General features: G+C 46.9%; 1 protein-coding gene across 1 annotated transcript in view; it reads right to left on the bottom strand.

The window, feature by feature from the left end:
- syne1a (spectrin repeat containing, nuclear envelope 1a) overlaps positions 1–24,485 on the bottom strand; it is a gene marked incomplete at its 5' end in the record, with an annotated part of 194,546 nt that overhangs the window by 115,749 nt on the left and 54,312 nt on the right. The window contains 21 exons of the mRNA XM_083643019.1: positions 2,424–2,601; positions 5,234–5,370; positions 7,918–8,277; positions 10,102–10,266; positions 10,596–10,905; positions 12,169–12,341; positions 13,910–14,189; positions 14,304–14,465; positions 14,659–14,864; positions 15,376–15,488; positions 16,160–16,367; positions 17,387–17,590; positions 18,886–18,987; positions 19,082–19,264; positions 20,240–20,398; positions 20,726–20,879; positions 21,130–21,309; positions 21,540–22,195; positions 22,334–22,487; positions 22,656–22,822; positions 23,206–23,329. Of these exons, the coding sequence (XP_083499145.1) occupies positions 2,424–2,601; positions 5,234–5,370; positions 7,918–8,277; positions 10,102–10,266; positions 10,596–10,905; positions 12,169–12,341; positions 13,910–14,189; positions 14,304–14,465; positions 14,659–14,864; positions 15,376–15,488; positions 16,160–16,367; positions 17,387–17,590; positions 18,886–18,987; positions 19,082–19,264; positions 20,240–20,398; positions 20,726–20,879; positions 21,130–21,309; positions 21,540–22,195; positions 22,334–22,487; positions 22,656–22,822; positions 23,206–23,329 (4,375 nt within the window). The remainder of the gene's footprint in view (positions 1–2,423; positions 2,602–5,233; positions 5,371–7,917; positions 8,278–10,101; positions 10,267–10,595; positions 10,906–12,168; positions 12,342–13,909; positions 14,190–14,303; positions 14,466–14,658; positions 14,865–15,375; positions 15,489–16,159; positions 16,368–17,386; positions 17,591–18,885; positions 18,988–19,081; positions 19,265–20,239; positions 20,399–20,725; positions 20,880–21,129; positions 21,310–21,539; positions 22,196–22,333; positions 22,488–22,655; positions 22,823–23,205; positions 23,330–24,485) is intronic.

The raw sequence follows: 24,485 nt of genomic DNA, 5'->3' as shown, positions 1-24,485 counted from the left end.
TGTGTGTGTGAGAGAGAGAGAGAGAGAGAGAGAGAGAGAGAGTGTGTGTGTGTGTGTGTGTGTGTGTGTGTGTGTGTGTGTGTGTGTGTGTGTGAGAGAGAGAGAGAGAGAGAGAGAGAGAGAGAGAGAGAGAGAAGGGGGAAAAATACACAGACTGATTGACAATCCTGAACTTCTTCACTTCTGATGCCTTGGCGAAGGAGCAACTGAAACCAATATGGTGGTCCATTGTGTGGCCGACTAATTTGATTAGCGGCTCTGGAGTCTCACTGTACATTGTCCAACACTGTAATTAGACCGAGTCGTTACTGATTCCATATGCGTGGGCAGGATGAGGGGCCTGACCCAGGGAGGAGACCACAGATGAGAAAAGTCAGTGAGCCTGAAATGCATTGGTTTTCACATAGCCCCCCCTCACCAACCCCAATAAACACTCACACACACACACACACACACCCCTCCTCAGAGCGGAGCCGATGACAGTAGCGCAGCAGGGACCACTCCACCATCTGTGCAGTCAGCACATCACTTACACACACTAGAGCTCCAGTCATCTCTCTCTCTCTCTCTCTCTCACACACACACACACACACACACACACACACACACACACACACACACACACACACACACACAGAGAGAGTTTTGCATCTATCTTTCTCTCTCTCCCTCCTCCGTCCATTCAGTGTCTTTCTCAAACTTACCACTGCTCTCCTCTCTGCCATTGTAACAGTAGAGCACCAATTAAGCGTGACACAATGGACGTCTCGCCCCGGCGCCGGCCCTCATGGAGGTCAGCCATGTGGAAACATTGTTCCACATTCCTCACCGAGTCAATAATAAATAAAACATGACCCGCCTCCATATTCCGCTCTCCTCCGCTGCCATATCCTCCACGACCATATCCCCTCTCATCCACAAAGCTCCACTTCAAACTGCTGAAGAAGCACACTGTCAAAATAACTGTTTCCTTTCTTTCACATTCTGTTGGATTTGAAAAAGAAAAGAAAAATCGGCTGGGAAATAAAGCCCCTCGTTTCTACGAGCGTAACCTTAACCTTGTAAATGAATGAAATACCGCCTGCACTACACCGGTTGAAAAAAAGATGTTGGATTATAATTGAGATCTGTGGTAAACAGTACAGTACGAGTATGGACTTAACATCTTGGACCATAAGCTCCATTCAACACTTGTGTAATTGTGTCAATTCCTGGGTGGGAACGCAGTGGGTCATTATTGTTGAACCTGCGGATAAGGACAGGTGTCTGAGAGGTAATTAACCGTCTGGTGCTGGGACGTGGGGACGTCTACCTTAATGGACAAGTCCCTGACTCCTAGCCGGGGCCCCGGGGCCCTCTAAAGTGGCTGCCAGACTGTTACACACTGCCAGCTTCTCAGAGGGGGTGAGAGACGGAGAGATATAGAGAGAGAGACACAGAGAGAGAGAGATTTGGAGAGATCCTGCTATGGAGCTTTCACTTATCCCCCTTGGCGGTGTGCCCGCCTCCAGTTGATCCAGCCTACAGCAGGTCCTGCCATCCCAACAAGCCCACCAGAGGACCCTCAACAATGGGCATGTCAATACAGACGCGCCCCCCCTACCCCACCCCCCCGCCTTGAGCAATCTCCCACGGAAAGCGGATCGATTCTTCAACTATTGTATCATCTTACTTTTGTCAATTTCCCTCGCAGAAGCACGCTTTGTTCATCTGCCAAATGCAGGCACAAACAAGAAAGGGGTTGCTTCTCTTCATCAGCTGCTGGACCTACTTGTGTGGATTTAAAGCTGACCAAAGGGCCGACTGGAGCTGAAAGGTGGAAGAGGTGGCCTTGAAGGTTGTTGATGTGAAATCCCTGGACCGGCTGGAGAACTCTGGGTGTTGCAAGTGAATAAATAACATTCTCCCCACGCCCTCAAATACTATCAGTGAGCCCCCTAACCGCTCCAGTGGAGCTAGTCCGTGGCAACAGTGTGGCAGTGCTGTGCAGCTCCCAGGCATCAGAGTATTAATGTGTTTAACCTACAAGCACTCTGCCTGCATATTGTTGTGAATAACAATGTGTTTTTTGCTTGGGTTAAAATAATAATCTGTGTCATTTCCATATAAATAACTGTCAGTATTGCTACTTTCTATGCCCAAATCATATAACATAAAAGTGATTATTTCATGTATAAGGTTTGTCATTTGCTGCTCTAAACACTCTCTATGTAAAGTAGATCTTTCCCGGGGGGAAATCCTCACAGGAAGTGATGTGTTTTATGTTTCCAGCAGCAGCAGCATCAGAAGAAGAAGAAGAACTGAGTAGTAAGCATGGTCAAGGTGGGCCTTGACTGACTGACCAGATCAAGTTGGATTGCCAATGCCAAATGATATCTGGGGTTACAGTTAAAATCAGGGGTTGAGGAGAACAAGTCTCTTACCTGGATCCTCTGCAGAGCGGTGGAGGCCTCGGCGACGCTCTGCGGCACATCGAAGCATTTGGCGGTGCTGATCTTGGCGTTGACCAGCCACTGCTGGAAGTCTCTCAAGGCGGCACGGAACCTCTGCTCCAACAAGCGCTCCTTATTCTGACACTCTCTGGAGGCACGGAGACTCAGGCTGAGGGACAGGGGGGGAAGAAAAGCGGTCAGTTGGCACGTTGTGGTGGTTTGGCAAGATCAAGTGAAGTCAGTGTACGATGTAACGGTAGCCAGCGGTCGTGCTGTGTGCACTGAGTAAACCTCCCTCCCCGACGCCTTAAGAGACTCTCTCTAGCGACAGATGCTGGGTTTTAGCCTCCTTGCTAGTGTGTCCGACCTCCCAAGCTGAAGGTTCTGAGATCGATTCCCAGCTGCGGAGGGGACTACACAATGCGGGTTAAATACATACAAATGTCACAACCAGTGGAGGGGTTTGGTGTATATACTGCTCACATGAATGCACCATAGGCATTCAAACAAAGGGGATAGACGCGCAGATGCTCAGATACTGATACAGATGTTCAGATACCGTCAATGTGGATGAGAGGAGACATGGAGGAATGAGAAACAGGCAGGTGGAGAAATGGAGAAGTGGGTGAAGTGGAAGGAATGCGCGTTGGGACAGCAGGGGGAGAGTGGGGGATGGGGGCGAGGGGTACAGCGTAGGAGGGGGTGGAGAGGGAGCATATGAGGGGGGGGGGGGGGGGAGAGTTCACAGGGTGACAAGACGGAGAGGACGGATGACAGGGCGACGCTGGGCGAGAGAGGCTGAGAATATGGCAGGATGCCAGGGGGAAGGTGAGGGAGAGGTGAAGGGAAACTTAAGGCGATACACATATCTTCTCTTCACCAGTAACTGTTATTCAGCAGTCATCACTGAAACCAAGGAGCACTGCTACAGTAGCTGTGAGCTTGTGTCATGTCCAATAAAGACTGTTAGTGATACTAACGACTCGAGACATTTTAGAAGACGGAAAAAAATAATACCTAAATGTGACAAGTGTCTGTTAAAGAAAGTGAAGTGAAATTAAAGTAAGTACCGTAGTTACAGTAACCCTTAAAGCAACCACTTGATGTTGTTGTTGTTGTTGTTGTTGTTGTTGTTGTTGTTTTTTACAAAATAGGGAAAAGAATAAAGGAATAAAAAAAGAACTAGGAACCATTTGCATATAAGTCACATATTAATATTAAAGGACAATGCCATATTAAGGTTAAGTTACATGATTCCACATGGCACACCTCAGGGTCAAAATAATATGGTTCATACTACTCCTGACATAGGGGAACATCAAGACATTCATGACACAAACAACAGCCTGAGATTGAAAAGAGGAAATAGGATAAAAAATATTCATAGGTTTCCTATTAATGAGTCGTGGGTGAAGGTTACAGGAGGAAGAGGGGCGGGGCAGCGGAAGCAGTGATGGAAAGGATGACAGCAAGAAGACAAGGTGAGCAGCTGTGTGAGGTGCTGTCCAAAGGGAGGCATGAAGAGCTGACAACACAACCTCCTGCCCAAACACACACACACGTGCGCACACACACACACACACACACACACACACACACACACACACACACGTACACACACACACACACACACACACCTTTGAGTTTTTAACGATGCGATGGGGGCATGAAAGGGTAACGCAGTGGGGATGGCATGGGTGTCGGAGAAGCACTTTTTTCTGCTGTGACAGACAAAATCTGCCCAGAGCTGAAGAGGAGGGTGGGGTGGGGGGGGCGGTACTGCCCTTTCCCTCCTCTATCTCTCCTCTCCCTTCTTTCCCCCTGTCTGTCTGTCTGTCTGTCTGTCTGTCTGTCTGTCTGTCTCTCTCTCCATCTGCAGTGCCTAATGCAGGACAGGTGCGAGGAGCACACAGGCCAAGTCTATAAAAGAGCAGAAAGCCAGGGGACTGAGGAGGGTGCTGTTTTGGCCGATACACAGCCAAGGCAAATGGCCCAGCAGAGCACCTCTTAATGAGCTGACCTCACTCAAGATGCCTGCCAATAAACGTCAAGTCACAGAGCTTAGTCACACTCGCCTGCACTATCTTACAATTAACACAAGATGTGACTCCAAATGTGGCTCCATGAACACAGACTCACTTGTGGGCACAATGACAAACAAATAGAGCTCAGTAAGCAGACGCAAGCATGCATCAGCAGGGGGGAAATACAGTATACTATACTACTACATGTATACTATACTACTATACTACTATATATATATATATATATATATATATATATATATATATATATATATATATATATATACACATTCAGCCTTGCAGGAAGTGAAACTGCAGAAGGACATCAACCAAAACAACAACAGCGTACGAGCAGAGGTGAGGTACGGAGGATAAATGTCGCTTAGCAACCGGTGGCTCTGTTGCTCTCCACTCCTGGCTTTCTGGCACCTTTCACCCCTCATCTGGCCAACACACAAGCACACTCTACCACACACACACACACAAACACACACTCTACCACACACAAACTTGTAAAACTGCGCGCCCCTCTTGCCGCTAAGCACACTGACATGTGAGCTGTGTTCGGGGGAGGACTTCCCCTTCCACTGTTGTGGTTCTTGGATTAATTTGTTGTGCAATGTCTGGAATGAAGGCACACTGCACTTCATGGCCTGTGGAGTGTGATTGTGTGCACTGCTCTCTCTCCTCGTGTGCTAAACAGACTCCTCACAGGGCTAATAAAGGTCCACTTCATTCCATATCCGTGCAAACCATTTTGTCCAAGTTTCTTCTCACCTGTTGTGCTGCTTGATGAGAGCGGTGACCCGGTCTGACTGGGCGCCCAGGTCCCTGGAGTAGCGCACCAGGTCATTCAGCTGGCCCTTCAACTTCTCCGCCATCGGCTCGGCGCTCTGCAAGCCCTCCAGTATATCCTGAAGCACACCAAACACAACCAGGCCGGCTCAGTGTGTGTGTGTGTGTGTGTGTGTGTGTGCGTGTGTGTGCGTGTGTGTGTGTGTGCGTGTGTGTGTGTGTGTGTGTGAGTCAAGGAGAGACAAGCGCCCCACGGATCCGCATGACACCCTTCAGTAACTGCACACGCATTCCTATTCACACCCTGGCTTGCTCCTTTTCACTCTTGTCACACTCGCACACACTCTCACACACACACACGTGCACACACACACACACACACACGTGCACACACACACACACACACACACACACACACACACACACACACACACACACACACACACTCACAGTGCTGCTGGTACAATAGCATTTCTGTTCTTCCCAGAGCAGGAAGAAGCCGTGGATAACGTTAACATTCTCCCGCTCTCCTCACATTCTGCACTCATGAAATTCCTACAAGCTCTCTCTCTCTCTCTCTTTCTGACGTACGACTAATAAACACTCCTCCACCCCTTCCCTCCCTCTCGCTCTCTCTCTCACACACACACACACACACACACACACACACACACACACACACACACACACACACACACACACACACACACTCACTCAATCTCTACTTACACTCTTGCTTGTTCCTCATGCTCTCTCCTCTTCTCTCTCCCGACTGGCTGTGTCCCTCCCTCTCGTCTGCTCTATCTCTCTCTCTCTCTCTCTCTCACTTTCGCCTGTCCTCCTGGACTCGTTGCTCTCTCTCTCCTCCCCCTCCCCTCTTCCGCGAGCTTTCCGTTACTTTCGCTTCCCTCGCCTCTCCTCTTTCTCCTTCTCCCCTTCCGCTCCTTACACTTATTGCCTCTAACACTCTTTTTTCCTGCCTCTCTCTCTCTCTCTCTCTCTCCCTCTCTCTCAGTCCCGGTGGAATTCAGCTGTCAGCCCTCGCAGATGCAGCGGGGTTCAAACGCACGCAAACGAGCGCGTAACACAAACAAGGCTGGACACAGGAAGCAGGCTGGAGGAGGAGGAGGAGAGAAAGAAGCGGAGGAGGGGGGAGGACTCCTCCTCTGTTTCTTTGACAGCCTCACTGTTGAGCAACACAGGAGAGACGCATGGCCCAAGATGCCTAAGGAAGGAGTTGTGAGGGTGTGTATACACGGTGCTGCCGACATGTCCTGGACAATACAGAGAAACAAGTTCTACTGTAAACATCCTGTGGCGGGAGGAGGAGGAAGATCATCCAAGAAACAACCTCTAGTCTAGCAGGAAGACATCTTCAGTTCAGACGAGTCAGTGTGTGAGGGGGGGGGGAGAGGGGGGAGGCCAGAGGGATGGACAGTTGGGGAGGGAGAGATAGTGTGTGAGGGGGGGGGAGAGGGGGGAGAGGGGGGAGGCCAGAGACAGTTGGGGAGGGAGAAATAGTGGAGAAGAATGGCAGAAGGCAAAAAAGAATGGGGGGAGGAGAGAGGGAAGAGCGGGAAACAGCGAGGGGATTGTAGCTGTCACTCCGGGCAAAGCTGATTTACAAACTTAATCTGTTTTTAGTCTGGTTTTGCAAATACAATGGATAATTACTGGCAGAGAAAGAACGGCTGAATGCAGAGGATGCACATCTGCACAGTGCAGAGACAGAGAGAGAGAGAGAGAGAGAGAGTGTGTGTGTGTGTGTGTGTGTGTGTGTGTGTGTGTGTGTGTGTGTGTGTGTCTGTGTCTTTTCCATCAACCAACACTGCTGTAATCACTTCGAAATTAGCCTTGGGTTTTACTTTTTACTAGAAGCGATTCCCATCATTATCGTCCACACATCACAACTCAGAACAAAATCCCACATGAACAGAACAGTATTTATTCATTAGCAAGAACCATAATTAATGCATGGCCACTAGGGGGGCGAGGCGTCTATAAGAGGGTCTGTCCGTATGTCCGTATGTCCCCAAGGAAGAATGTGGCCAGGTCGCCGAAAGATAGCCAAGCTCTCAGCCTGGTGTCCATATCACTACTTTTGTGTTATACATACAGTACTGTATCACAGATGATGTCATAATGATGTTTCTACATTCACACTTGGGCAATTGTGATGTCATTGGTGATGAAACCATCAGTGATGTCACTTGAGCAATTGTGCTGTCATCAGAGCCATTGTGACATCATCAGTGATCACTGATGTCACAATGTCTATGATATTATCAGTGTCTGTCACAAATCACTTACACACAGAGTAATTGTGATGTCATTGTGGTGATGATGTCATCAGTGATGTCACCCAAGCAATTGTGATGTCATCGTGATGTCATCAGTGATGTCATGAATCAATGATGACGCCATACACACTGACAATGTCATAGACATTGTGACATCATCAGTGATGTCATGAATCCTTCCCTGCTGAGGTTTTTGGACAACTCTTGCTCTGGAGCAGATGAACAGTGGATGAAATTGGCACTAGAGCTGCAACGATTATTTGATTAATCATAGTGGGGCAACTATGAAATTAATCTGCAACTTTTTCTGATTAATCAACAATGAAAATAATTGTTAGGTGCAGCCAGAATTAAGTCCAACCTTACCTTAGCCAGTTGCCACCCCTCCACCGCTTCCTCGCCGTTGCTCCGCCCTTCTGCCCGGATCAGCTCCTGGCCCCACCCCCTCAGCCGTCCGTCCAACTCTCTGAGCTCCTCCTCCAGCCGGGCGGTCAGACGTCCGTACTCCTCCTCCTGGGCGGCTGCGGTGGCCAGCGCCCCCTCCAGGCCATCCCGGGCCCTCAGCGCTGCCCCCTCCCACTGCTCCAGAGCCTGGGCCAGAGCCCCCAGCTGGCGGTCCATGGCTTCGCAGCCACCTGCCGCCGTGTGCTCTGCCGTGGACGCGGCACTCCGACGCACCCGGCTCAGACGCTCACGGCCCTCCCGCAGCCGGCACTCTACACGCTCCTGATGGAGGGAGGGGGAGAGGGAGAGAGGAGACAAAGTTGCTAAGGAAACTGGCTACGGAAACTGCAACCTCCGGATGTACTGTTGATTCTATTTAAAGCTGCCTACATATATATTTGTTTTCTTTCGTTCATCTCCTGCTCCATCACTTTCTATCTTTATCTCCCGGTCTTTCGTTCTGTCTTTGTGCCATTCGTTTTGATGTACATTTTTCTCTCCATCTCATTTGAGCTCTCACTGTTTTGCTGTACTCTTTATTTTCTCTGTTTCATCCTGTTTGGCACTCCCTCTGTCTCCGTGTCAGTCTGAGTGAAAGGTAGCACTTGGGAGGCAGAACGGTGTGAAGAGCAAACACTTGAGTGTAATGCGATAGCAGCCAGCTGATGGAGGGAATAAAATGGGCGAAAAAAAGCGCCATCCAAACACTTGTGTCATGTGTGTGAGTGGAAGGATATGAACATTAACCTTGAGACCACCATGAAATGGGGAATCAAAATACTCCAATTAGCTTGTGTGTATACATGGAATTATTTTTACTCCGTTATTAAAATGCTCCACACTGGGGCTCCGCCAACACATTTATAACGTGATAATTAGGACCCATGTGTGAAATTTAAATGCAAATCAATATTTCTTGCCTGTAATTGTGGAATTGTTGAACGGGGGAAAGCTTGGGCATTAATTCCATTTCGACTTCATTTTGCCAGTTTTTCTCACAGGGTATTAAAACAGCTCATACAGTAGGCAGGGAAATGGGCCAAGAGGGATAGAGAGATTTGGCGCTGATGCGGGAACTAACCCAACTAACTGAGCATCAGTTCCAATTCCATACATGGAGGGTTGCGCCCCTCCATAGATGGTATGCTTGCATTACTCGATTACAAGATTAGATCAGATGATACAAGCAGTTGCCGTAGCAACATAGCATAGAAATGACACCTTTAAGCTGAGAGTGGGTATATTTTCACCCCCAGTGTTAACAGGCCAACACATGCATGAAGCATGCACATCTTACACTCAAAACCTGAGTTAGGAGGTACGGTTACTGTTATAATTACTTCAAAATACAAATGCACACCATCTGTTAATAATATACTGGGTTGGATTATTATTTTGTACTGTGACACATATTGATGATATATGAGGAACAGAGATCTATTGTGATTGCTTCAAAATGTCACACTGACCAAAGCGTAATTATACAAAGGGGCCAGCAGATATTATGAGCAAGTGAACTTGGTCAAAACTGTGTTAACTTGGAAGAGCACAGTTGATTATAAATGTATGCATTTGATATTTTATGAAGTAAATATTCTATAATTTGTTTGACAATAATGTTCTTAATATCTGCATACAAATTCAAATACACCTGAGCACAATCCACCAGTCTGCCTCACTGGCTCTAAGTACTCTAACTATCCTTGCTTCACAGGCTTTCGTGTCAGTGTAATTTCTAGTATGGGTCGAGAACCCAATTTTCAGGAACTGCTTAATTACTGTAGGACTTTGGTTCTTTTCAAATCCTTTTAGTGGCTGGTCTACATACAGTACATGTATACTAGTCCCCATATTCAGCCAATAATAAGTAGAGTTCAGTGAGAGATCAACACTTACGACCTCTCAGATCTAAACTGATCTGCCACTCTGGGTCCCACATTGGTTTCTTCCTGCATTTCAACTGCAAATAAATTTCAATTAACCGAGATGTTAGAACAGTATTGCATTTCCTTGTGCTGTGTCCTAGGCTCCTTTATTGAATCCCTGCTATACACTGATGTACTGTAGATGAGGTCGTCTGTGTATGGTGATGGTCATCTGCCTTACCCTCACTTCAGACAGTCTCCTTTTGATGGAGGTGGAGTCTCCTGATGTATCAGACCAATGCTGTAGCTCCTCCCCTGCAGACATCAGCCAATCAGTGAGCTCCCTGATGGCCTCCAAGTACTCCTGGTGCTCCAACACCACGGCCTGTGCCCGACGTACTCTCTCCTACAGAACAGACACAAGCAGTCAGAAAGGACTGTGGCGTAAGAATGTCAAGTGCAAGGCAAATCAATGTACTTGTAATTTTTTTTGCAGGGGTTGATTGATTGATTTTTATTTGACAGCTGTTAAAATACAAATAGATCCAGGGCTCATTGGCCACACCATCAGTATCACATTGTCAGAGGAATTAAACGTTGTAACGTTATTAAAATTATAGACCAGCTGAAGAGATTGAAGAATTTATGAGGAATACAGCACTCAACTGTCATATCATATGGTTTTTCCTGTGTTTGTATGATAATTAACATTTTAACAAAAAACATCCTCCATACCTCCACCAAGGCTGTGAGGTCATCAAACTGCACCTGCAGCTGGGTGCGGGCACCGTGGTTAAAGCTGGCATCCCCGGTCTTCTTGAAGAGCTCCCTGGCTTTTTCCTCCAGGCTGGACAGTGCCACCTGGTGGTCCTCCAGGTCAGCCAGTAAGGCTCTCAGCCTGTCAAGCTGGGAGGCCTTCTCCCTGGGCCCAGGCTGAGGGGTGAGAGGGGCACACACCTCCACCTCCACGGCCTCCATCCAGCACCGCAGCTGGGCTGCACTGTCCAGGTAGCCCCCCCACTGGGACACGGTCCACTCTAATCGGCTGGTGGAGAGAGAGCAGATGTCAATGTTAGTCTATATCACTGGCACACATGGGAAATATAGAGGATGTATGAACAGACACAATCTGAACAAACATGTACAGTATCCTACACAGAGGTTGTTTGTATGATGAAAAAGTAATTGAGAAAATGAAGTTGAAGAAACAATTTATTCCATATAGTAGACTTATTATCAAGCATTTGCAGACGTAAAATTATGATACATATAACATGGTCCATATACTGTAACCATAAAAGCTAAATGAGTAATCCAACACGTAGTGACCCTTTTTTATAGAACACTATTTGTAATCTGATTACTATCAACTCAGTTCATGTACTGTAGTATGTACATAGATGTTATAGACAAACACATACTGTGTATGTTCTGACTCTACTATATTGATACCATGTGTACTCCAGATGCAGGATATTGCCTAGAAATAGACACTGTGTATAACAGTGGCTTATCCCCTTTACTGTAATAGGGTGATTCAAACACATACGCGCGTGCACACACACGGGCGCACACACACACACACACACACACACACACAATTTTCCTTGCCCCATCTGTTCACACCAATAACGCCAATATCCACACACATGCACCTCTGTTTCACCTGCTACCTCTTACCCCCCCCCCCCCCACTGTTCCTCTCTCCTTAAAACACAAACACACCCCATGTGAGACCCACCATTTGCCATTCGCCATTTAGTCCCTAATGAGATCAATTCATTCTAGCAGGAGGGGCAATAATTGCTCAATTAAGCGCACATCCAAGCATGCACACTCACACACACCTGCATACATACATACATGCATGCACCCACACACAACAACGCACGTCAAATCAGATACATCAGTCAGGGTTACAAAATGAGACAAATACTTCTCATTATGTACTTAACCTAATAGTAATTAATGGCATTGAGACATCAATCTCACATGATGGAAATAGCCTGTTCCCATGAGAGAAGATCTTCTGGCACACAGGTAAGTGGCCTATATAGTGCCCAAGGCTTTTAATGACACATTTAACAGTATAAAAAGCAGAAATAAAGAGTGGCTAGAATGAAAATGATCAGTTCCCAGCAATTTGCCCAGTAACATTTAATTATTCAATAATACGATTGATGACACAAAATAAAAGTTAAAGGTCGTTTCTGTGTGTTGCAAAATCTGGCGAATGAGTGTTATTAGGATATCTTATCAATATTGTATGATGTAATCTTATATTATTTTGCGGGCGAGGGTTCCCTACCTGTGACAGCTCATTGTGGTCACTAGCAGCGTGGCCCAGGCATCCTCCACCTCTTGAAGCTGAGAGCGAATCACTTCCTGTCCGGCCTCCCCGTAGCTGCGCAGCGCCAGCTCACCCTTTCCCATCGCCATGTTCAGCTTGACCTCGCCCTCGCCCTTCAAAAGCAGGATGTCCTGTGCACACAAAGCGGGGTCATGGTGAAGTGATTTGGATTGGACATAATGTAACATTGGATGGAAAACTTTCTCAGGCAAACAGCCCCCTCTTGTGTTTACATCATCAAATTGTAACAGAATTCTGTCCAAGAAAGTTTTGTCAGAGTAAAATGAGCTATTAACTCATTGAGTGCCAGCCACTTTTGGAGAACGGACGCTCCCAGTGCCAGAGTTTCAGAGCGTTTTCAGTGATTTCTCGAGGCCCACAGAATATTGTGTGATATTACTATGTAAACACTGAACACGCACAAAGAACGATGAGACTCTATTCTATCATCTGCAAAAAAAAGTTTATTGATCCCATTTTCCGTTCTTTAGTTATGAGCCGGAGAAGATAGCTTGATTCATCCAAAAATAGCAATTTTTTTCTAGAAGCTGAGATAATTGGCCTTTTGTGAAATTAATCATTTCAAGCACATCACTGACTCTGAAGCTAATCTTTTCTAATGTAGTCACACCTCAAAAATAATTTCCTTCAATAAAACAGTTTAGGCCAGGGAATTTTGTTTGGCAGAATAATATTTTTAGCTACAACCAGCAGCGCTGGCCCCTGCGTGCGCTGCTGGTTGCAGCTTCTTGCTGGTTTTGATTTGCTGCTGGTGGGCATCGGATATTCTGGCTTGCGTTTGTCAATCCTGTCCTGCTGCCTGGGTCTGTCTGGGTGTTGCGTGCTGCTCTGCGTGCCCCCCCCCCCCCCCGCCCCGCCCCGCCCCGCCTCGCCTCGCCTCAACTGCACACTCCTCCTCCTGTCTGTGGTGGCTCTCTGCTGAGTTTGCTGTGCGCACAGTGAAGGGTGCGGACAGCCAGGCTTTTTTACAGCGTTCCGCGTGTGTTTGTCACCGGCAACGATGCTTCCAGTTGAGCATAATAACAACTCCACGGTGTGGATGTGCGGATTTGCTGTCGCAACCGACACGGAGCGGCTCAATTGTGGGAGCAGATTGGCTGCTGCAGGCACAGCTGCAGTAACGTGCTTCAGCATATCGATGCATACGGATGCGATGCGATTTCCGTTTCCATAACGACTTCTTCTTTGTTTTTTCCTTGCCTTTCTGTTATGTGGAGAGCACTGTCGCCACCTAAGGGTTCTGTAAAATAGGTTAGACACATCCAATAGCTATAATATTTGTACATCAGAGGCAGAAGGCTTTGATCGACGCCCCACCGTCAAAAAACGCAATTGACGAACATGTCCGTCCTTGGCACTCTACGTTACTATTTGAAATGACGAACATGTCCGTCCTTGGCACTCAATGAGTTAACAATGGTATCTGTGTATATGAAAAATTATGAATAAGTGCATTATGATAAAAGATTTGAGTAAAAATCACTTTAAATAATGTCTATGTATGCAGTCTATGTATTGTACAGTGACATCTACTGCCTATCTAAGTTCACTGTCCATTTGCATTGTCCCTGAACCTTCTTGAATGTTGTGTCAGTATCTACTGTGAAACTCATTAATTCTCAATATGTCTTTGCATCATTGCCATCAAGACAAATTCCTGATTTACTTCTAATCTCACCTGCACAGTCTCTAGCCTCTGCTCCAACTGCTCTTTAGTCCCCATGGTGCTGTCTACTGTCCCCAGTCTCTCCTGGATCTCCTCCAGCCAGGCCCAGACCCCCTGGAGCGTCTCCCCAAAGGCCTGGCACTCCTGGCAGCCTCGGAGCCTCTCCCTGGCTGCCTTCAGCAGGGCCTGGTGCTCCATCTGGAGCTGACCTGTCACCCTCACCTCTCCTCCTGACCCCCGGCCCGCTTCGGACAGAGACTGAGCCTCCTGGCAGAGACGCTCCACAGAGCCCCTGGTAAGAGACAGTCTTATGTTGTTACAGTACTGTATATCAGAATAGTTGAAAGTCAAGATCTCAAAAGACTGAGGTGGATGCTATGGCGTTCCAGCGAGCCTTCACACAAACCTTCTTGTTAGAAGCTCCTTGTGAAGGTTCTCTATTCTCTCCAACTCTTCCGTGCCATCGGGGGCTCCTTGCTGACTCTCTGCTCCGAGAACAGGCTCCTTTTTCAGGTTGAGCTCCATCTGCTCCAGCCAGCCTCTTATACCCTCCACACAGTCATCAAAGCTGGAGAGGAGAGGAGAGGAGAGAAGAGGAGAGGAGAGGAGAGGAGAGGAGAGGAGAGGAGAGGAGAGGAGAGGAGAGGAGAGGCATATTATACCAACATTCACATAACTTGATTCATATTGATAATATACAGTAGATACATACTCAAACACTAACCTTCACACTTGTTAGAGATACAACAAGACTCACTCACCCTTTCAGAAGGTCAATGCTTTCCTCCAGGTCTCGTTGGCTCTGAGAGCATGCATCCAGGTAGCTGCTCCACTCTCTCTGACAGGAGGAGAGATGCTCTTGGACCTGTGCAGCTCCAGCCTTGGGCAGGTGGAGCTGGAGCTTCTCAGCCTCCTCACAGACCTGCGGCAGACGCTGCTCCCCCTCTGACGTACGCTCCACTGACACCTGTGGATGTAGCGGGACGAACATGTGGCTGATTAATCCTGATGTGTCCATGTTAAATGATTGAGTCAACAATCAGTTGTATTCATACACAATTAGGAACAAGTCAGAGCTCTGTTCATATTTTTCAGGTCCGGATTTTGTACAGTCCCATAATGCATTTATTACTATGGCGTATTCTTTCTAATTATGTGTGGGGAATCACATTTAGCTGTGAATTTCTGCAATAAATTCACGGCTAAAGTGTAAAATTAATTTAATCAATTAATTAATTAAAAGATCATTTTAAAGATTCACAATGATATAACTTGACTTTGCTATCATTATCATTATTATCATTATTATTATTATCATTATCATTATCATTATCATCATTATTATTATTATTATTGCATACTCAAGTGCTGTAAACCATGACAAAGTTTGATAGCATACAGGTATAGAGGCCTCTGGGTAACCACAGCACCATATTGACAACACTGTGGGAAAAATACAGTACGGTGCAAAACAGTACCTTCAGCCTGTGCAACTTGGCTCCGAGGGTTGCAACGTCTCCCGATTGGTTGGAAAATTCTTTCAGCTCCGCCTTTAGCTCTGCAAGCCAGGAGTGGAAGTCTTGGACCAGCTCTGCTCCGAGGAAGAGGAAGAAAAGACGACAAGAAATAAAGGCTGAGGGGAAAACGAGAGAGAGAGAGAAGTTGCACGGAAAGTGAGGGAGAGGGGAGGCAGAGCGGATGTGAGAGGGAAGGAGGCGGGAGGAGGAGAGCGGGCAGAGGACGACGCGCCAAAGGCAGATGGGATGTGTGGGTGTGTCCGCATGGTGCGGCGACACGTTGCCTTGGCAACAAGCCCAAAACGACTCCCTCGAGAGCAGATGCGACGAGACTGACATTACTCTCCGAGGCACAGGTGTGTGTCGGTGCAACGAGAGTGCACCGGTGTGCCAGACGGTCGACGGAGTGTGTGTTGTCGTGGGCGGTTTGAGAGTGCTCTAGGGGAAAATCATGGATAATCAAGACTAAGTGTGTTGCACCACTACCGCGTAAATCATGTTGTGTTGCAGGATTATTGGGTGATTATCAGATATTTAGCATTATTTGAAATGTTTGTTCTCATCAGGGAGTCCGTTATGGTGGCTACTTGAGTGCAATTACAGTCAAATAAATCACTCAACGTATTGGATGAAAGTAAAGAAAAATAAATCCTTTTTGGACACAGTCTATCCATCCTAAATCTAACTTCACAAAACAGAATCTAAGCCTGAAATCCAACACAAAGTGTGCAGTCACATCCGTTACCGTTGAAGTGGAGCTGCAGTCCATCCTGCAGGCTGCCTCTGGTCCTGGCACAGCGCTGGGCCACGCCCTCTGTGCGCTTGGCGATGGAGGTGAGGTCGGAGGAGAGGCGAGACAGCTCCTGGGACGGATGTGACCTGCACAGAGCGCTCAGAGCCTCCCTCGCCGAGTCCATGTCAGCCCTCTGCTGCTGCACAACGCTCTGCAGGTCCTGTCACCCAAGTGGGGCGAGAAAATAAGAGGAAAAAAGACTTGACTTTGCTTCATCATCATCATTGGATTTTGCTTTGCTTTATGGTCTATTGGGGCGGCAGGTTTGGCGGCATGAGTCGGGAGACTGTCCTTCAACTGGAAGGTGAAGGTTTAAACCCACGATAAAATCCGCCCTGCTGAAGTGTCCGTGAGCAAGGCACTGAATGCCTCGCAGCTTCAGGGGTTTCATTCTGGCAGTAAGAGAGAACTAAGAGATACGTTTATCTTATGGTAGAAGAGTACTATACTTTGGGGAGGTGCTAAAGAATTAAAACAAGAGGAGGGCTTCCTTTTGCCCCGCCATAATCACCATCATATATTAAACATAACAAATTGTGCTAATGAGGCAATAAATAAAGTTAATGAATCTATTAATTTTATGTCAACATACTTGTCTTCACATAACACATGGGACATTAAAATGAACTATCTTAAAGCATTAAGGAGTTCTAGTAGTGTCAAGGAAATCTGTTTTTCCTCATTAATATGCAAATGTATGCAGCAAGGCACCCCAAAATATAATTAGATCATCTACTCTAAAGGGAGAACCTGTGGTGTCAGTATGTCAGTAAGTTCCTTTCATGTATTGTTCTTGAGTTATTGTGTCAACACACAGACGCCACCATGACGACATCATGTCCCACATACCATGTATCATCATGATGACAAAATATAGACAATAAATGGCTCCAGGACACTTTAAAATTGGAGCAACTGATCTCCCTGGAATCTACCCCTCGAAAGCACTGTACGTGAAGAGTGCACTTGTTTTATCTAAACTGTTTTATCATCTCTGTCTGTACATTTCTGTATGTGTTCTTTGTAACAGGGCGCTCTTGTAAATGAGAGTTTGCTCTCAAGGGCCTTTCCCTGTATAAATAAAGGTCAAATAAATAAATAAATAAAATAAAAAAATGGTACCAATGCATCATTTCCTTATTACCACAGATGACAGTAACATGAATGATAGCGCCATACCTTGACGGTGTCGATGTCTTCTGGAGAAGTGGCTTCAGTGAGGTCAGACAGAGAACCCTCCACTGTCTCCAGCCGCTCGGCCATCTGGGACATGAGGTCCTCCAGCCGCTGCTTCTGGAAGCTGAAGTAGGTCAGAGCGTGTTTGGCCTGATTGTACACCTCCTGGGCATGGGCCATTTTCTTCCTCAGGTCCGACTCCAGGACCTGGGTAAATGAGAGACATTTAACTACATTATACAAGCTAAAATATGGTGTAAACACCTTCAAAGAGCTAGAGCTGAGACTAATATAGCCCACTATTAGACTGCAAGCTCTGGAGACTATTTTCTTTTCCTTTCATTATGCCATATTTGGACTGCTTTAATGTCATGTTTTTATGGAGCTGCGCTTTTATATTCCTTTTATGTTTGTTACCAGCGTGTCTGACTGTGGCTGGTATTGTTTCCACTGTGTGTGTGTGTGTGTGTGTGTGTATGTGTATGTGTGTGTGTGTGTGTGTGTGTGTGTGTGTGTGTGTGTGTGTGTGTGAGTGCGTGTGTGAGTGCGTGCGTGCGTGCGTGTGTGTGTGTGAGTGAGTGTGTGTGTGTGTGTGTGTGTGTGTGTGTGTGTGTGTGTGTGTGTGTGTGTGTGTGTGGTCCTGGGTACACCTATTGTAGCGGGAATCACCACAGAAACAGTTTTGAGTACTTTGCCAGTTGTTCTGTCTGTCTGTCTGTGGACAGATCAACGCGATAGCGTCACAACCGTGCGAGGTGCAGTCATGAAACTTTACAGGTGTGTATTTGAGATGGTAAATGGACTGCATTTATATAGTGCTTTTATCCAAAGCGCTTTACAATGTGCCTACATTCACCCATTCACACACCGAAGGTGACCAGCTGCCACGCAGGGTGCTGACACAGCCATCGGGGGCAATTCGGGGTTCAGTGTCTTGCCCAAGGACACTTCGACATGCGGACTGGAGGAGCCGGGGATCGAACCACCGACCTTCTGATTAGTGGACGCTCTACCTCCTGAGATCACAATGAAGGCCGAGTTCGAAGATGGATGTGGTCTGAGCAAGTAAGGGCTGGGGGTAAGAAGCTGGGAAGGGCAATTGGCTGACCCACTTTACGCCCTTGGCCCACATTCAAGTCACGGGCATTGAGACTGGTGTGATCCCATTGCAAGATGGTCTCTAGTTGATATTTCGTTATTATTATATTTTTACGTTTTGACCTTTATAGTAATTGGTCTTTGAGCTCTATACTAAAGAAATACATAGAAGACAGATTTTTACATTAATATCAAACATTAAACAAGGATACAAGCTTGACAATCTGTCAACACATAAACAGTTACTTGTTGCTCAGCAATAAAACAAAAATCTCACTTGATCACTCCAATCACAATGTGGAGTCAGAAACAAAAGTTGTATAAATACAGTAATTATTATAAATTACCATTATAACGGTATAATTTCTCATCAAAGTCCCATTTCTGCACCCCACAATATTCACCTGCAGCTGTATCGGCGTGTCCTGCAGCTTGGCGAGCTCCCTCAGCTCGGCCACTCTCTCCTGCAGGGCGTCCAGCCTCTGCTCCCTCCTCTCCACCTCCACCTGTTGTTCAAAGTGCGGGTCATTACCATCACACTGACTCCCCCGAGCTCTGAACACGACACCGCTGACATCATTCACACGCTCATCCTCTCACCTGAAAGGTGGCAAGGCGGGCCTCCGTCTTCTGCTTGTCACTGAGATTGGCGACGCCGTCAGTGAGGTCGGCGATGGAGGCGGCGGTCCATTGGTCGATGTCCTGCTCCATGGTCTTGAGGTCGTCCCATAGGGAGACGCAGTAACCCAGTCGCTCTGTGTTGGTTTGTATTCTCTCGGAAACCTGGAGGAACAGAGACCAGCAATCAGGACATAGTACATATCTCGCCCTCTTTCTCGCTTTCTCCCCCCCTCTCTCTTTCTCTCTCTCTACCCCCACCCCTCTCTCTCTCTGTCTTTGACAAAGGCTGGTATGCTTCTGGGAGAAGGAAGGAGGAGGAGACTTAATTGGCTTGACAGATGCAGGGATGAGAAGTGAGGGACAGACAGAAAAGCAGATAACATGTCTAGACTTGTTTATATTTCTGTCTCATTTGTGACAGCTGAGCAGCCAGCTGCATCCCACACTGGGAGAGAAAAGTACAATAGACAGAAATACAGGCAGAAACAAAATACGCTTAAAAGAGCACCAACTCGAGTGTTTGGCAGTTCTGGACTGTGGGCTTTATAATTGATTATTTAACATTTTTCCTACTAACAGGAAGAAAACTGCACAAAGCCCTTCATACTCTTCATAATCTTTATCGAATTCCAGCTCCAGACTTGACAGTATTAGCATTTGTTTTATCCTGCGTGGAGTACCAGGCAGATGGGGTTTATATAGGATCAGGACGATTCAGTGATGGATCATATGTTGTCTCGCACTCACTGTTTTACCCTGCAAAATTAAATATTTGAAAATGCTATTTAACCAAGAACTAACTACTCATTTCTATTGTCGAACCCTCCATGGTTTAAATCTTTCGGAAAGCATTTGGGAGGCATGAACTCATCCCTCATATAAAAAGTAGAGCGCGCACATCCACTCAAATTGCAGGTGCAGGACAAAAGCAATGAAACATAAAAAGAAATAGAGTCCGCACACTGCTTGACTTGCTCCCAGTCGATTTATTTTTGACGTTTCGGTCAACAAGGACCTTCTTCAGAAATGAAGATTTCTGAAGAAGGTCCTTGTTGACCGAAACGTCAAAAATAAATCGACTGGGAGCAAGTCAAGCAGTGTGCGGACTCTATTTCTTTTTATGAACTCATCCCTCACCTCCAGCCACTGGTCTCTCAGTATCTCCATGTCTCTCTGGATGGAGTGTGTGTCACAGCTGGGAACCTTCTCCAGCTCTCTCTGCAGGTCCTCCACTGTGCTGATGAGCTGGTCCATGTCCTCCTGTTTATCTCTCAGCTCTGCTTGCACCGCCTCATGCTGGAAGCACAGAGCAGGATCGAGATGCAATGACAACACGCCGCCACTAGAGGGAGAAATACAATCTGGCAGGGAATTCAGGGTTTCACTGCCAAAGTGTGATTCTATTTCTGAAAGTTGCAGTGGAGTCCTTTGACCCATATGCAAGTAGCATCTTGAGTGGTACTATTCAATCTAAATATGAACTGACAACCACATAATTATACAGTGCAGTTATTTATCAGAAAGGTAAGAACATCCAAAGCACTCTGTCTGATTCCACGAAAGCAAAAGTGCAACAAAAGCATTTTTTTTTTAAGGAAGAATGAAGAAAAGAAAGGCTCTGACCCGTGTGAAGGTCCTCTTGGCCTCCTCGGGGTTGTGGTGATGGTCGGGCAGATTGTGAGAGACAGCCTGGGCATTCTCCACAGCGGTGCTGAGGATCGACTTCAGGTTGTGGAACTGACGGAGAAGATCGACCAAAACTCCACTCAGCTCCTGACTGCATGGGGAGAAAGAGAGAAAAAGACAAGGGATTACCTTTTGACCGACAGTGGATGTTAGATGGTACAGATGGAGTGGATTCTGTAATTGCATTAAAATGATACATTCAGAAGTTCAAAACATTCAGAAGTGTCTCTCTTTTTTGGTTGATAAGTTTCTATTGCTGCCATCAGCATGTATGACATTCCATTGCTGACAGCTAAGGATGACAATTATGATTGACAAATCTAATTCTCTCCCTCCCTCACCCATCGGTGATGAGAGTCCTGACGCCCTCCCAGGCGGTCTTCACCAGGGCCACCTCCCTGACAGCCTCCCCGGCCAGCTCGCTGTCTCTCTGGGCCAGCTGGCTTCCCCTCTCCTCCAGCCACTGCTGGGAGTGCTGCAGGGACTGCAGCTCATCCTCCAGCTGGACGAAGAAACGCAGCCTGGGGGAAATAGGTGCAGAGGAACACAATGAGGATTACAGTCCGGTTCCAAACACAATACAACTCATTTTCCAGGGATTGAATTTTAAGATGTAATCCAAATTGGATTTGTGGATCGAAATAAACAGGGGTTTAAACAGGGGTGTCATGCTGCGTTTACACCAAAAGGGATAAGCATACAGTAGGTCATCCTGGTTTTAATCCAAGTGTCCCAATAACCCTGTAATTACCTATTTTGAAAGGCCTGTACGGAGCTCTCTCTGGCCCCCTCTTGCCTCGCCTCCTCCTCCAACTTCCTCAGACTCTTCATCACCTCTTCCCTCCTCTCCCTGAAGGAGCTCCACAGGGCCCCTAAGGCCTCTGCTTCACTTTGCCTCCAACCCAGACCCCTCTGCACCCCTTCCAGAGCCATCATGAGGGCCACAGCCTGTCCCCTGCAGGACGTTCTCCCCTGGAGTTGACCCCCGTCTCTGGGGCCCCGCCACTCTGCCCCGCCCAGGTGGAGGTGCGCCTTAGTCAGCCGCCCGTCTAACCCCACCGCCTGAGCCTCCAGCCGGGCCACGTCCCCGGCCGTTTCCCCCAGTCCGCGGTGCAGCTCTTCGGCCTTGGAGCGGTCCCAGCTGCCCCTGCCCTCCACCGCCTCATGGAGGCGCCGTACGGCGCTGGCTGCCGCTGTGTGCTTCTCGAGGAAAAGCGCCAGTTCGGCCAGGCACTCCCCACGGAGGAGCAGCAGTCGCTGGGATTCGCTGAGTGGCTGCAGGCAGTCCTCCCTCCGGCCCTGGAGCTGCTGCTGTGCCTCTGGGATGGAGGAGGGAAAGAGGGAGGCCTCTCTCTGCTGGAGGGTCTCTCTCAGAGATGCATGCTCCTGCAGGTTTGTCTCATGTTCCTGGGAAAAGATGGCTCAATTAGATCAGTAAATTTCTATGAGCTTCAACAGCAACCAATATAAAATTATATCTCCAAAGTACTCATAAAAAGGCCTATAAAGGAGACTACTAAATACAACAAATGACTGAGTCATCACCTTGAGTTTAGCGACTGCAGCCTCCAGGTCGGTGATATCGACCTGGGAAGTACTTCTGATTCCGGACAGGAAGCTCTCACTCCACTGGGTCAGTGTCAGCAGCGCCTGGTCAAACAGCTCCAGCTGTGACAGCTGAGACTGCAGCAGCTCAAGCCTGCAGAGACGAGGAAGAAAGTATCGTAGTAGGCTACTGTTTGGATGGAGTTACATTTAACAAAGTGAACAATCAGAAAAAAGATGCGAAGACCAATGGTGGAATCCGTTCTTGGAGTGATAAATACATTTAAATAATCTGTATAATCATCTAAAACCAAACAATTACCTGTGTGCCATGCTGTCCTTCAGTGAAGTGCATCTCTCCTGCAGTTGTGTGAGATCATCAGTGAGGTCTTGGACACATGCTTCAGGTGCTGTGGGGTACAGACAGACGCCCAGACTCACTAGACCCTGAAGCAGAGCATCATGGGATGGTGCCTCCTTCTGCATTTCCTGTATGGGTGAATACAGTATTTATTTAGAGTTTTAAATGTATACATTTGCATATATAAAAATGCTAACACACACACACACACACACACACACACACACACACACACACACACACACACACACACACACACACACACAACATATTGTATTGTATAATAGGTGAGATCAAAAATAAAACTTGATGAGTCTTATGAAAACGTTTAAAAAAATCAAACAAAGAAAACCATCTAGATGACACACAAAAATGCAAGTGAACTGGATAACAGAAACCAAGTGACAACAGAACAAACATTTCAGCCTTAAAAAGCAGCATCTTCCTATTTGTGTCTCATTATGAAAAATCAGCTGAATTGAAACAAGTAAAGACTATTAAAAAGATTTACCTGTACATTCTGTAGTTCATTCCTAAGCTTTACTTTGTCTGCAGGAAGTAGGTGGGTGTCGGGACAGCAGACAGATTCACACCTGTCCAGCCAGCTCTTGATAGAGGAACTCTCCTTCTCAAATCTGGAAATACAAAGAAGGCACAAGTATTCAAAGCAATGGCAATTTATACTCCACCATATATCCTATATTAAATCATAATCATCTTGCGGTCTTGGCCGAAAGTCCTCGCACAACAGTCTTCCAGCACTTGGGATCGTCCATGACAGTTCCCAGGTTTTCAAGGTCAATACCAGTGTCTCTGGCAATCACATCAGAGTAAGTAATTTTGCGGCCATAGCAATAGTTTGGATCTTAGCTCGTCTTTAGCGTGGAAGAAGTGGCCAGCGAATTGAGTGCAGTGTTCGATGAGGCGTACTGAGACAAGGTATGTCGCTGTATATTTGCTGCAAAGTTGGATGCTTCTTCCAGGAGAAGTTCTGAACCTATTGCATCCAATGAGTCATTGGTGGAGTCAGGTGTTGAGGGTCCAAGTTTCGGAAACGTAAGGACAGGTTCAATGGTTGATTTGAAAAGGTTTGATTTCATGTTGTTTGGCAGGTTTGATGGCCAGACCTTGTCCATCTTATAGCACGCCACCCAAGCAAGTGCTTTCTTTGCAAGTGGATAAGTCTTTCCTTCGAGTCCATGATAAATTAACTCATGTATTTGAAGTCGTTTATTATTTATTATTTAATAACATGAGTATTGATTTATCAACAGATTGATACAAGTAAGAACATACAATCTTATAGGACACACACGCACACACAGGGTTACCGTGTGATACTGTGTGTTATTGCTATCTCGCCATGGCTTAGTATCAGTGAAAGGGTCATAATAGGGCAGCCATATCTTCCCAGAGCACCCAATGCTGTACGTAATCCCTCATACATACACCTGCAGGGAAGGAGATGAGGTTGACTATATGGAAACACACGCACGCACGCACGCACGCACGCACACATGCACACACACACACACACACACACACACACACACACACACACACACACACACGTCAACCTGGTATAGTCGAAGTAGAGGCGGTAGAATTATAATCCATTTCATTTAAGGCTGTCACTCTGGCTGTGCAAGAAGTAGGCTAACAAGCAAGCATCCAAAAAGCATAAGCACGCAATTTAACAAACACCATCATGGGAATAGTGTGATCCTCCCACGCACTATGTGCTGCCGGTGAAATTCCACACTGTCAGGTGAAAAGAAGTGGCTGGCAACT

Source organism: Poromitra crassiceps, assembly GCF_964638095.1.
Source record: "Poromitra crassiceps genome assembly, chromosome: 9".
Classification (NCBI taxonomy): Eukaryota; Metazoa; Chordata; class Actinopteri; order Beryciformes; family Melamphaidae; genus Poromitra; species Poromitra crassiceps.
Note: the sequence above shows the minus strand (reverse complement) of the source record. Positions and strands in the feature narration are given on the sequence as shown.